This window comes from Polyergus mexicanus, unplaced genomic scaffold (assembly GCF_030449975.1).
Source record: "Polyergus mexicanus isolate NDT 795.1 unplaced genomic scaffold, iyPolMexi1.0 SCAF_22, whole genome shotgun sequence".
In the NCBI taxonomy this organism is placed as follows: domain Eukaryota; kingdom Metazoa; phylum Arthropoda; class Insecta; order Hymenoptera; family Formicidae; genus Polyergus; species Polyergus mexicanus.
In genome coordinates this window covers 2,436,148-2,449,631 of record NW_027223342.1, presented here as the reverse complement: position 1 = coordinate 2,449,631, position 13,484 = coordinate 2,436,148, and the positions used below count along the sequence as shown (strand labels likewise).

General features: G+C 35.8%; 1 protein-coding gene across 5 annotated transcripts in view; it reads left to right on the top strand.

Moving 5' to 3' along the window:
• Nucleotides 1-12,472, top strand: part of LOC138942393 (protein gooseberry) — a 64,566-nt gene extending 52,094 nt beyond the window's left edge. For 3 of the 5 annotated variants that reach the window (XM_070312599.1, XM_070312600.1, XM_070312596.1), the window contains 4 exons: nt 2,637-2,775; nt 3,664-3,953; nt 10,560-10,955; nt 11,153-12,472. In XM_070312599.1, the coding sequence (XP_070168700.1) occupies nt 2,738-2,775; nt 3,664-3,953; nt 10,560-10,955; nt 11,153-11,736 (1,308 nt within the window). In that variant the 5' untranslated portion in view covers nt 2,637-2,737 and the 3' untranslated portion in view covers nt 11,737-12,472. The remainder of the gene's footprint in view (nt 1-2,636; nt 2,776-3,663; nt 3,954-10,559; nt 10,956-11,152) is intronic. The other 2 variants (XM_070312598.1, XM_070312597.1) reach the window with 2 other exon arrangements.
• Nucleotides 12,473-13,484: the final 1,012 nt, after the last annotated feature.

Genomic DNA, 13,484 nt, shown 5'->3' with positions numbered 1-13,484 from the left:
TCCTTTGTCTTACGCGACAAGATGTTTTACCTATCCTTTGTCTTACGCGGAAATGCGTTTCATTATAAACGAAAGCGTGCGACCATACCTTGCCGCGCGTTTCTCGTCTTTCGACGATAACAGTGATGCCGTTTATATATATTGTCATATTCTTTTCGAATCGGCAGAGAATGTGAAAGTACAATAATATATATATATATATTATCTTTCTTGTTGCGCCCGCGAAAAATCACGATCGAATCATTTTATTGGGAATTAATTGTTCCGCTTATATAGGTCTTATTTATGAGGGTAACACTTTGTATCCGGATTAGAAAAGTGAAAGCTGTAGGATCGATCATTCGCTTCCCTCTTGCCGCGAGATGTCTAAATGATTCGTCGATATGTATAATAAGAGCGTTAAAGATCACGGAACTACTTTAATACGCGTCACTAACGCAAATAATATTTATATCATATCGATTACTGTCGACATGATTGCAGATACATATTTATACTTTTGTCAAAATTTCACGGGAACTTTAAGAGGAAAAAAAAAAAAAAAAAATTCCAATCTTTATGATGCGAAAATTTTCCGTTTTCTAATCTTTTTTAGTATCTTTATATGGATTATATGTTTGTGGATACTCATTTTTTTCTGTTTTCTATTCTCTTTTGTAATAATTATACATATTTATATATTATTATTACAAATCGAGGAATCGAAATCTACTAGTTCGTCATGTTATCAAATAATTTCAATGAATAATCCGAAATAAATAATTGGAGAGATTGGATTTTTAAATAATACAATATTTGGTAATGAAATATGTTTTTCATTACCAATGCTTTTTCAATCATATATAAATTTTTCATTATTAACAAGAAACACTAAAATATAAGTTGAATCGTTAAACGAAGATACATACATAATGAATATAATAATAAGGTCAACAAGAGACTCTATATATTTGTGTATGAACTAAACAATAACAAACAATAATTTGTCGTACCATCCTCCTAAAGATCAAACTGATGTTTTTCTTTTTTTATCCATGACAACCTATATGAGACATATTATTACTTTTTATTTATATTCGTTTAACAGTTAATTTAAAAATTCCAGTCCATCTTGTCATATTCGAATTTTTACATAATTGAAAACAAGCACTAAAAAGTGCAGAAATGTTCTAAGTTTTGTGTGTGTGTGTGTGTGTATTTTATTATTAAATATAATATTTAAAATCCATAATCTCTCTGTCTGTGTGTGTATTGTATGTGTGTTATTCGTTTCGGATTTTTCATCGAAACTATTTGATATTATAAATTGATTTGTAATAATTATACTCATATATAATCTAAATCTCATACCTCTTATCACCTACAGAAGAATAAATTCTTTTGTGTAACTTTTGCACACGATATACAAATGGACATGACGTTTTACAAAAGAGTGCACTCTTTTAGAATATTGATTTAAATAGATTTTTATGAATAACATATCTATAATTAATACATTGATTATATATATATATATATATATGTGTGTGTGTGTGTGTGTATATGTGTGTGTTAAAAATATACGTAGCATGTCGTAACTATAATAAGATATCGCCGCTTTACGAAGGAAACGGTGATCGCCGTCTCGCCTGGATGATCATTGTTCATTGCGCTGTCATTGAGATCCCCCCTTTTTTTTTTCATCGATTGTATCGCGTCTCGTAAGAGCAAGCGCGGTTTTTCTCTAAACATCGAATGATTGCGATTGCGCGTCTCTTTTTTGCCTATTTAATCGTACAGCTCATTCGTCGTTACAGCCATCGCTCTCTCGGCGATCGCAATCCGTTTGCTCCGAAATTGCAACTGACGAGAATGCGGCTGGTTCCTTAAAATAATCAGTGTTGCAGAATTTCGAATAATAATCAAATTAATTACAGCGCGCGTGTTAATTCTATTTCGGAGCTTAAGCCGCGATGCGCATAAATATAACGCGTCGTATTTATTTATCTCGCTTTTAAAATTCGCTGCGTCTTGGATATGCCGGCAATAAAAATCGCAACGATTCTATTTCCTAGAGCGATCGCGTTCCTCTTTCGAATAGATCCGATAATCGAGATCGTCGTCGTGTAACGCGAAAATTAAATAAGCCAAGCAAATTATACGCTATCATTGTTGTGCGTCGTAAACCGCGCCGGGATTTATTGGACTTATCGATAGTCGCTCCACAGCCGCCCGCGCTTATAATTCTCTCTCTCTCTCTCTCTCTCTCTCTCTCTCTCCCCTTTTTTTTCTCTTCCTCACGTCTTCGAGAGAAAGAAGTCGAATCAAGCACGCAGTAACAGCGATAAATCCAGGTTGCCCTCTTTATGCGCCGTCCAATAATCGCTGCCCTCCCTCCCCCCCTCCCGCTTCCTCTCCCCCTCCCCCCTCCTCTCTCCTGGCTCGGCCGCTTCCGGTCGATTCGGAAATCAAAGCCGTTCGAAGGAGGACGATTTCTCAACTACTTCTGCGATCAGAGGCGAGATGGAGAAATGAATTTCGTAGAGAGCACGATAATAATTATTATGGTCGAATTAATATGTGCAAAAGATTTTTCAATTATATGAGAAAACGATGGATGGATGGATGGATGGTGTAAGCGCTGTTGCTTTTTGCAGACTTAGGATCGATACCGGGCCAGGGCCGCGTAAATCAGCTCGGTGGTGTCTTCATCAATGGACGACCGCTACCTAATCATGTCCGGCTCAAGATTGTCGAGATGGCCGCGTCGGGGATCAGACCTTGCGTTATATCGAGGTAGAGAGTGGATAGTAATATATTTCTCTAAAAAGAAGAGGAAAGAGGGGAAAGTTTCTGAGAGAGAGAATCAATTATATACTTTTTTAACTCTACACTTATACACTATACAGGGTGTTGGAAAAAGGGTTGAAATATTTTAAGGGGATTTAGCAGCATGCCGAAAAACGAGTTGAGAAGAAAGCGATTTATTAATAAACATGGGTCCGCGAATGAGCCGTTTTTGAGATATTTTTATCAAGCGGGTCTAGAAGATTTTTTTTATTCGAGGCTATTTAAAAAGTCTCGTGTATGCGGAGCCGATCAATAAAAATTGGAACAATTGCAACATCATGCGTCACAATCGGAATGAATCCCAGGTGTATTTGAAAGAGCGCGAGATTTATTTTTGCGAAGATTCAAGGTCTGCATAGACATGGAAGGAGGTCATTTTCAACATCTTCTCTAACAAGATAAGGTAAAACGCCAGCTGTTATTCTTTTGCATAAATTATAAAAATGTGAAATAAAAAATAAAAATTATAAAAATAATAAAAAATATCAAAACCAAAAAAAAAAAATAAATAAAATTAAATAAAATCTTAAAAACGGCTCATTCGCGGACTTTTCTATTTGTTTTCCGGCATACTAAATCTCCTTAAAATATTTTGCCCTTTTTTTTTCAACGCCATGTATGGTATATATATTTATATATATATAAAATATTATTTATATATATTTTTTATTTTTCCTTTATAAAAAGAGGGATAGGGAGAATTTTTTTGACGCTCGAGGATCTTTCCGTATAGTTCTGTCTTCTTTCTACGATATAGTTTTTTAAAATAGAATAGAAATTCTGTGAGCGATATCAGAATCGAATTAATCTGTTATCGTATCTCATTGAGGGCAGACAATTGAGGGTATCCCACGGATGCGTGTCGAAGATACTAAACCGTTATCAGGAGACTGGTAGCATCAGGCCCGGTGTCATCGGAGGGAGCAAACCTCGCGTGGCTACGCCAGAGGTGGAGGCGAGGATTGAGGAGTACAAACGTGACAACCCGGGTATGTTTTCGTGGGAAATTAGGGATCGGCTTATCAAGGAGGGTATCTGTGACCGGACCAGCGCGCCGAGTGTGTCCGCGATTTCTCGGCTACTCAGGGGTCGCGATCCGGAAGACGACGTCAAACTTGGCGACGGTGAGAGATTCCAAAATAGCGGTTTCCGCTTATTGGACAGAAATAAGATTTTCAGACAGCTTAGAATGCGATGTAGAACGCGAATAATTATTAACGTAACGCAACGTTGCACAAAGAAATCTAGCGTATTCGTACGTAGGTCTTTTTCACTTCATCATATATGTATATACGGAAAATATATTATCGAGAAAAGGGGAAGAAAATCATTATTTTATATAGCTTTGCACATAACTTATTTTTCCTATCTCATTTTTATCGATGAATTAATTAGGTACTAAATAAATATTATTATAGAAAAAAATTTTTAAACTAAATTTTCGAAAATACTTATTTAAATTAAAAGTCAATTTCTCCGTTACGAGTGTATTATTTTCAATATATTTTATGATACGAATATCTCTAATTTTTCATATATACAAGATATCTTTCAAATATCTTTAAGGTATCTGTATGTGACGATACTGATTTTTATTTAAAAAAAAAAAAACGTTCTTCGTGTTACTATCGCTTATCTCGTAGATAATCTCGGAGCTTCCTCGAAATTTCCCTGATCAGCCACACTAATGGCGGCGACGAGTTCCTCGAAGGGGAGAGTTCACCCTCTCTCGCACTCGATTGCCCGAGTTTCTTCCCGCGTCCCGCATCCTAACGGAGATTGATGATCACCGAGCGAATCAACCCGACGCGACGCCGAGTATCCTTGCACGGAATTGGATTATAACGACGTCGGGACTCGCATAAGCGTACCGTGGCCGCTCGTTACGCGACGTCTGTTAAAATTGAAACAGCTGTTTTTTTTACGTTTTTTAATTTTTTTTTATTTTTTTTTTATTTTTTTAAATACGTGAGATTTCGCAAAAATTGTTGCTGCTGTTACTGTATTGAAAGACAAGGAAATTGAAAAGTCGAGAAATGTAAGAAAATTTCGAGAAGAACATCTTCTAATTTATCATTTTACCTGGGAATGTGTCAACTATCCCTTTAGAATACTTTTTAGAGATTATTTTTAAAAGAGTTTTGTAATAATACATTTCTTCTTATATCGTGTCGTATTTCATTTTATTGTCCAACATAGATTACAATGAAACAGCTTGTAATTTATTAAAACATGTCCGGGTGCGTTTGTTTCCGCAAAATTTTTTGCGACAAAACATTTCTCAAAATATTTTTAAAGGATAAACTCAAAAGGATAAGCTCGGAAGCCAGTCGATCCATTCTTTTAATGCTTTACCGTCAAATCACCGTACCCCGGTCCATTATTTTTTAACACAATATGCGTTTCATTAATCTTAATTTATGGTTTTTGTGACACTATTCGTGTAGTTTTTTTTTTCTTTTTTTTCTTTATGACTTGTCGGTTTATCGTGTATAGATACAAATAGACGCCCACCATTGACTTATTTAAACCCACTCGATATCCATTCTAGAATACTAATACGGAGGCGATCTCGCTTAGTGAAAGGACCTCTCGGAACGCTTCATCACCTGGCCCACACAGTGGCGGACCACCGTGTGGGACCCACGCTCGCTCGAATATAACGGTATGAATGAGTAAATTAAATGCCCGCGTATTAATCGGCCGCTCCTCGCGTTTCTCGGTCTCGGAAATTACCGGTTCGCCGTCCATCGGATCGTCCTCTCCCCCGGTAGCCGGCACGCCCGAGCTCTGTAATTTTCTCGCCGCCCGGTACATGCCCACGTGTGTTGTTGCACGGGAGGCTGCGCGCGAGATCTGTAGGCCCCATTCGCGTGTAAGCGAATCGATCGTCCTCGAGAAAATCGACGACCGATGAAGGACGCGCTCGTCTATCGACTCGCCGGATGAATCAGGCATTTCTTCGGTATTTTTAGGACGAATGAGAAAAACGTCGAAAATATTATTTCGAAGCGAAGACCAACATTTTAAAGGAAAATTTATATCAAATTTAACATAATATGTTGCATATCACGGTCTACACACAAATTTTGGTGTTAATTTAATATAATATATGTTAAATATAATGACGCTAATACTATATTATTATTTCAATACAAAACGAATGCAAACTACATAGTAATTGAAAATAAATTTTGTGTAAAATCGACATATATATTTTTAATGATAAAATTAACTTAGAAAAAAAGTTATTTCGACAGTGTCATTTCTATTATAGAATAAAATCAATATTTTTTTCTGTAAATTTTAACAGATAAATCCTTTCATTAATAATACGAAACATATATATATCTATTATGTAAAATTAAAGGTATATGTTATTTTTACAATTTTTTCAATTGTTTTAATAATTTAATATTCGAGTTCAATTAACAAAACAGCAATGTATTAAATTAACACATAAATATGTTAAATATTTAACACAAAAATTTTAACCGGCATATTTTTTAACATGAAACTATAAATTTTCCAATATTTTACATACATATCGATGACAATGACATTTATAGTTAAATTAATATTAAAAAGATTTCATAAATTTACACTATACGTATCTAACATACTAGATACTCGACGATAAATATATTTATCAAGGGGGTTTTAGACCGAGACTTTCAATTGTATCAAGTGTAAATTTTGTGCGGGCTGAAACACGTGAGACAAAAAGATGCGATAGATATATATACCATTTATGAGACTTATTGACATATTGAGCGAAATACATATAGCGCTAAATTTTTGTGATTTATCTAGGATAACAGAATTTATATTAGAATAATAGAATTTACAAAATTGGCAAATCTTTGACAAAACATATTTTGCAAAACCTTTATTAATTTTGGTCGCTATGAAAAGCGACAAGATGGATGGTGCTAATGTCATTCTTGCAAAAAATCTAAACGAATGAGCATTATTTGTGGCGATTGAGGCTTAACATTTTAGAGAAATTTTTACGAAATTCAATTTGGCGCCTCAGTGGCAGGTGAGAGAGAGAGAGAGAGAGAGAGAGAAAGGTTTGCTTAATACTTGACAAGACAAATGAAATGTGTACTAACGTACATCTTCCTATGGCCTGAGAAAGCTCATCAAGTCGGCAAAGATAAAAGGGCTCGTGGTTAGAAAGAGAGGGAAGAGGATTCATGCGTCTGTAAATCGATCGTTGTGACGGTTGGGCGCCCGTCGAAAAAAAAAAAAAAAATATATAAATAAAGAAGCCAGGACAAAAATAACACGATCTCGCAGAGGGGTGAGAAACGAAAAGGGACACCGTCTATTAAATGCTCGCGCGCAAAGTGTACGAGTCGTGTTGCCGGAGCTGTCGAGATGAAGTGACGCCTTTGTTTGGCAAACGTGTCGGATTGTTTTTCTCGCATACTATGAAACGCGTCGCATGTATTTGTAAGTTGAGGGGCCAAATTTTGAACGAGGAAGGTAAATGATTAATCTCGCGTATTATATGTGGCCTAATAAAAACGCACTGTTGGAAAATTTGGCTTAAATTTAACATACCATGTTATAAACGGACCATGCAAATTTTTGTTGTCGATTTAACATAGTATGGATATGTTAAATGATGACATTGATATATCATATAATACTATGTTAATATTTTTCGACAGAAAATAAATGCAAATTTCCTAGTGATTTTTGAAATAAATTTTATGTGAAACCAATATTTTTTTTCAATGTTAAAATTAACTTAGGTAAAGGTTATTGACGATCTGTAGTCACTCTCACTTCTACTGTAGGATAAAATCAAAATTTTTTTCTCTAAATTTTAACAGATTAGATAAATTCTATTACTAATAATACAGAACGTATCTATCGTATAAAATTAAAAATATCTGCACATTGTATTATTTTTACACTTTTTTCAAGTGTTTCAAAAATTTTTAGTTTAATTAACACAACAGCAATATGTTAAATTAACACATGAATGTGTAAAATATTTAATATAAAAATTTTGACCGACAATTTTTTAACAAGAAAACACAAATTTTCCAACAGTATTCTCTTTATGATAATAGATGAACGATTTATAAATAAATTCCTTCAAATAATTCAAAAATTTGATCGAGATTTCGATTTTGGCCTGGAGTCTTCGGGCGAATAAGAAAATCTCCGGATTCTATATAAAATTAATTTTCTTTGTTGCATATATATACGTCTATCCAATTTCATATTTCTGATTGCAATATCTATATTCGCAATAAATTACGCGAATCGTATACACAGGAATTAATTCTCTCTCGTGCTCTCGATAAAGATATATCTCGCGAGATTTTCGCGCCGCCGTTGCCGTTGTCGTTTTCGTCGACGATTGAATCCGGGCGGATCTAAAAAATCAGAGGAGAAATTATATAGCTAAGCGGCCGACTGGTGATTCTCCAAGTTTTCGGAACCCGGTATTAGCCGCGGAATAAATAATTGCCAGGTTGGTGCGACCGGTATATACTAGAACGTAAATACGTCATCTCGCACGAAGGGGGTTTCTTCGTCGTCGGCATTTAAAAAGTAGATTTTCAGTTATCCTAAAACACACGTGTGATCCTTCGTTACAGACATACAGATTTTCTACATCTACAAAAAGTGTCTACGAAATGAAAGAAAAAATACAAGATACAGTATGTCACATTTTTCAAGCTTAAAATTCTTGAGCGTCTTACCTTGCGAAGCTCCATCACTCTTTACTGTCACTGAAACGCACGAACAATGCCCAGTTCATCTTTGCATTTCGGAGTAAGGAAGTAATTACCCATTTACCTACCTACGAGCTCTCCCGCGGCGGCACATTGTCGAGGCTATTTCTGATCGTTCATCATGAACGTGAACGTGGCACGATCAGGAGCTGTTGGACCACGTCGCCGTCCGCACTATTTCCATCCGCGTGCGGATAGGTGTCGGCGGATTTTGAAACTCGATGGGAGAGAAAGAGGGAAAGCGAAAGAGAAAAGAAAAGAAAAAAAAAACGAAATAATCCGATGGCGGGGGCGGATGGAAAAGGAACACGACGACGGGCCGGGAATAGAGCCCGTGTCGAATTTGCATTAACGCGGCCCGTCGCGGCGTCAGGCGTCGTCGCCCGATTAGTCGCGGGTCATGTAAACTCGTATCCTCGAAACCGACGACATGCATCGCGATCCGCTCGCGGAAGCAAAAACCTCTTCTCTTCCCTCTTCGTGTCTTGGGCATCGTCTGCCCGTCACGTGCTCGGTCGCATCAAGTTCCTCGCGATGAAAGGAAACGCAAGCGCGAAGAAATGCCTATTTCCAGAACTCAAACATAATTGGACGCATTTGGATGAACGTAATAGCCGCGCTCTGCAGATCGGGAAGTTTATCCGTCTTCCTACGCTATATAAATGTAATGTAAAAACAAGATGAAGATTGTGAAAATTAGAAACTTCCATATTGCTTCATCATTTTATTTCATTCGCAAATCTTAAATTCTTTAAAGCAAGCGGGTTTTTCAAGTTTGGCTTCCTCATGGGAAGCTTTCATTGATTCTCACTAAATTCAGTACCAATCATACTTTAATAATACTCTATTCATTAAAAAAAAAATTAACCCAGTATCTCAAAATTTGCGAAAGTTAGTGTGTGTACAGATATTTCTCAAAAAATTCAAAATTTTATAAAAAATAAACTCTTTCATACATACATACATTTTTTAATAATACATAAATTATTTAAATTATTTATACATAAATTTTTTTTAAATATAATTTTCCAATATTTCAGAACATTCTCTAAACACGTTGGCATAGAAAACTGGAAAAAAAAAAACTTTGTTACGAAAACAAAACTTCCCCTATATGGAAGCAAAATATGAAAGATGCAGTATGATTCTTCCGAGCTTAAGCAGATTATTTTTGAAATTAAATTAAACCATGCTCGAATGCATTATCGTTCTCGCGAATCTTCGTTATTTGCATCAGACTGAATTCATCTGTATTTTCGTAAATATATATCTTCATTGGTTTTTGGAGAACCAACGTCAAAAACGCACGGCGTGGATTGGGGGGGGGGGGGCAGGTGCTTATTTCACACTCAATTTAGAATCAACATGTTTACATGAGAGCGATCTCCCTCGACCCACCTAGCTTCCCCTTCCACCGTTGCTGGAAGTGTGATTGTTTTTGTCGAACGACGCGAATTTTGTCATTCGTTCATCACGTCACGTATAATTGTTTTATGCGATTTCTTTGCCGTTCGAAAGCTAATGGCTGACAATGAATGTTTCGTAATTATTTCATGGCCTAATCGCGCAATCTTCTCGTCGACCTTGGGCTCGGTAAAATTACAGTATCGCATTGTTCGAGGAAGTTTCTAATCGTAGCAAACAATAAGCAGAATCATAATGTGAATTAAAATGAAAAATGAAGTTACGTTTAATTAAAGTCTTTTTGAAGGGAAGGGGGTAAATATACAAAATACATCATACGAAGGATTGTATATGTATGTAGAGTATCTTATTATATATAAAACTTTTCCACGCAATTATCTCTCAAATTATTTGCTATCGAAAAAATGTTTTAAATGAATTTTTTTGTATTTACCATAAAAGTTTTCCAACCCGTTGAATTATATGAGGGTTTTTAATTATGAAACTCTGTGCCCGAGAAGGATTTTTCCAATGAAATTGATTGAACTAAAATGCAATTTCTTTTAGGCAAAACGAGTTCCGGATCCGACTGCGACAGCGAACCAGGAATTCCATTGAAGAGAAAACAGCGCCGGAGTAGGACGACCTTCACGGCCCACCAGCTGGACGAGCTGGAACGGGCCTTCGAGAGAACTCAGTATCCTGACATTTATACTCGAGAAGAACTCGCCCAGAGGACGAAGCTGTCAGAGGCTAGAATTCAAGTGTGGTTCAGCAATAGGAGAGCTAGATTGAGGAAACATCTTTCCTCGACCTCTGGATATGTCGGTTCCGTGGCATATCCGGCCCCCTCGTACGTTATTCACTCGTCGGCACCGCCACATCCGCATCCTGGAGCGACGGTGCCACCGGGTCATCCTCATGGTCAGGGTCTGTCAGACGCGGCGTTCACCTCTGGTCAAGGTAAGCCTAGATATAATAGTGATCCTTTTATTTCAAAAAACGCAGAAATCTAAACTATATTTGGCAGACATTTTTGTAAAAATATATTTTTAATCTCTTTTATATATAAATATAAATGTTCCCTGATTTTCAATCAGAAAATAATATAATTTTTGGTCAAAACGTGACGTAATAACCGCATGTAAACCCTATATAAGTTACAGAACTTTACTCGTCCCATCACGCTCCAATGTCTCATCAATTGGCGACGGATTCCGCTCGGCTTTCTTCTTCCATCGGATCAGCTCCCGCTTACAGTTTCCCGGCAGCTGTTACTTATCCTAGCGCGATGCTTCCATCGACTACATCCACGACGACTCACATGACTCACCAGGCGACCTCGACATCCTCCAACTATCAGCAAACGGTGAGCGGTCACCAGCTACCGCCCCCGAGTCCTCTGATCACCATGATGGGACCGAATTCTGGCAACTCAAACTCCGCTTCTGATCAATTGGCCACGTCGGATCTTCCGATCAGCTCGGTTTCGCCCGCTCAGCAGCAACAGCAACAACAACAGCAGCAGCAAGCGCAGCAACATACCAGTCACGGAGCTACATCGACGTCGTGGAATCTCGCTATCACCGCCAACAGCGGCAGAGTCAATCTCCCGAGTCCGCCGTCCAGTTTACAGCAGCCTCACACCTATGGCGCTCATCCACATCAGGTAGGTACTTTCGCCAGTCATTATACCGCGCAGAATTTTCAACCGCCCAGACCGACGCCGCAATACTGGTACTAAGAAGTGTGATCTTACAATTAAGACATTAATAAGGTTCTCGTATGGAAACACAAATTCTAGATTTCGCGGGCTAATAAGAGCCCGACGCAGGATGCTGGTGCGCGCAAGTTTCAAAGAAAAATAATTCACACCTTTGTGTGTGTGTGTGTGTGTGTGTGTGTGTGTGTGTGTGTGTGTGTGTGTGTGTGTGTGTGTATACATGTGTGTGCCATATAGAAATCAATATTCCGTAATTTGTACGCTACGGTATTTATTATTTAATGGCACACACCTTAACTCGGCAGTCGTCGCGTGAGATCTTTAATAGTTTTTAGTAGAACCGATATTTAGTAAAATGCATTTTTTTAGTAATAAAATACAAACTTTGCCCTTTGACCCTTTTTTCGTTATTTTTCCGACAAGTTCTCCGAACAAGTTCTCGCGAAGCGCATCCTTCTTTTTAACTTGATCGTAATTTTGAAAATCTTAATCAAGCGACGCGGTAACATCGCGAAGCCAAGTACATAAAAAAATATTTATTGGCTTGTCGAGACAGTTTTGCCTATGTAAGTAAAGGGGATACCGTTCTGCATATTTATCTCTAGCTTTTTCCTCGCATTATAGTTATTCTGTCATAGCGAGAAAAAAGTCAATAATTAACTTGATTGATTTAATTATTTAACTTAATTAAAATTTGTACATGCATACAAGCAATGGAACAATTACTCTCGCTAATCATTAAAATAAAATCATTAAAATTAAGACATTATTAAGAGTATATAATTTCTAAAATATTATTATTAAAATAATAAATATTGATTATTTATTGTTTAATAATAAAAATTATTGAAATACAATATAAGAAAAAATCGAAAAAATTTGTACTGTGCAAAATGATTATCGAGTACGAATCGAGCATAAATATTATTTACGAAATTATTTAAAATAGATAACAGGAAGTATTAATATTTTTAAAATTATTTCGTGTATAATATATCTATTGTTTTAAATTAGTAAAAAAAATTCTAAATACTCATACATAAGTAATATATTTTAAGTATGCTTTTTATCTTACAAAAATATTATAAAAAAGATATATAAAATATTATAAAAGAGATATATAAAATAATACTCGCAACAGAGAGAGAGAGAGAGAGAGAGAGAGAGAGAGAGAGAGAGAGAGAGAGAGAGTATTGCGTACTCAATTATTACTTTAAGCAAAACAATTTTTTTCGATTTTATTTTTATATTTATTATTTTATTGTTTGAATGCACGATGTTTTAATGATCATTTGAACTTCTTTCTTATATCTTTAGACAATTTACTTATATAAAGAGATTTGAATTGCTTAAAATATTATTCAAAAAAGAAAAATTTTGAAAATATATCTTAAACAAGAAGAAAGTCTTGATACGAAATCTTTCTTATATAAGAAATACCGCGATAAAGTATATAATTATTATTTATTATATCGTACAAATTTTAAAATATTATATTTATTATATGGTACGGAATTTTAAAGAATATGTACAGTTTTAGAAACTAAGTTTTTGGTCGCACTGTAAATATAAAACATTGAAAGAGACATTAAAGATTTATACACAATACGTTTTTATACAATCAGGTTTTGATAGAGGCTAAAATTTTTTTATCCCTTCTAAATATTCAACATTATTTATGTTGAAATAACCTTTCTTCTTAGATAATAAAAAGAATTTTGATATTTCAAATATTTAGTCACATCATTTCATATTTCCCCAATAAGGGG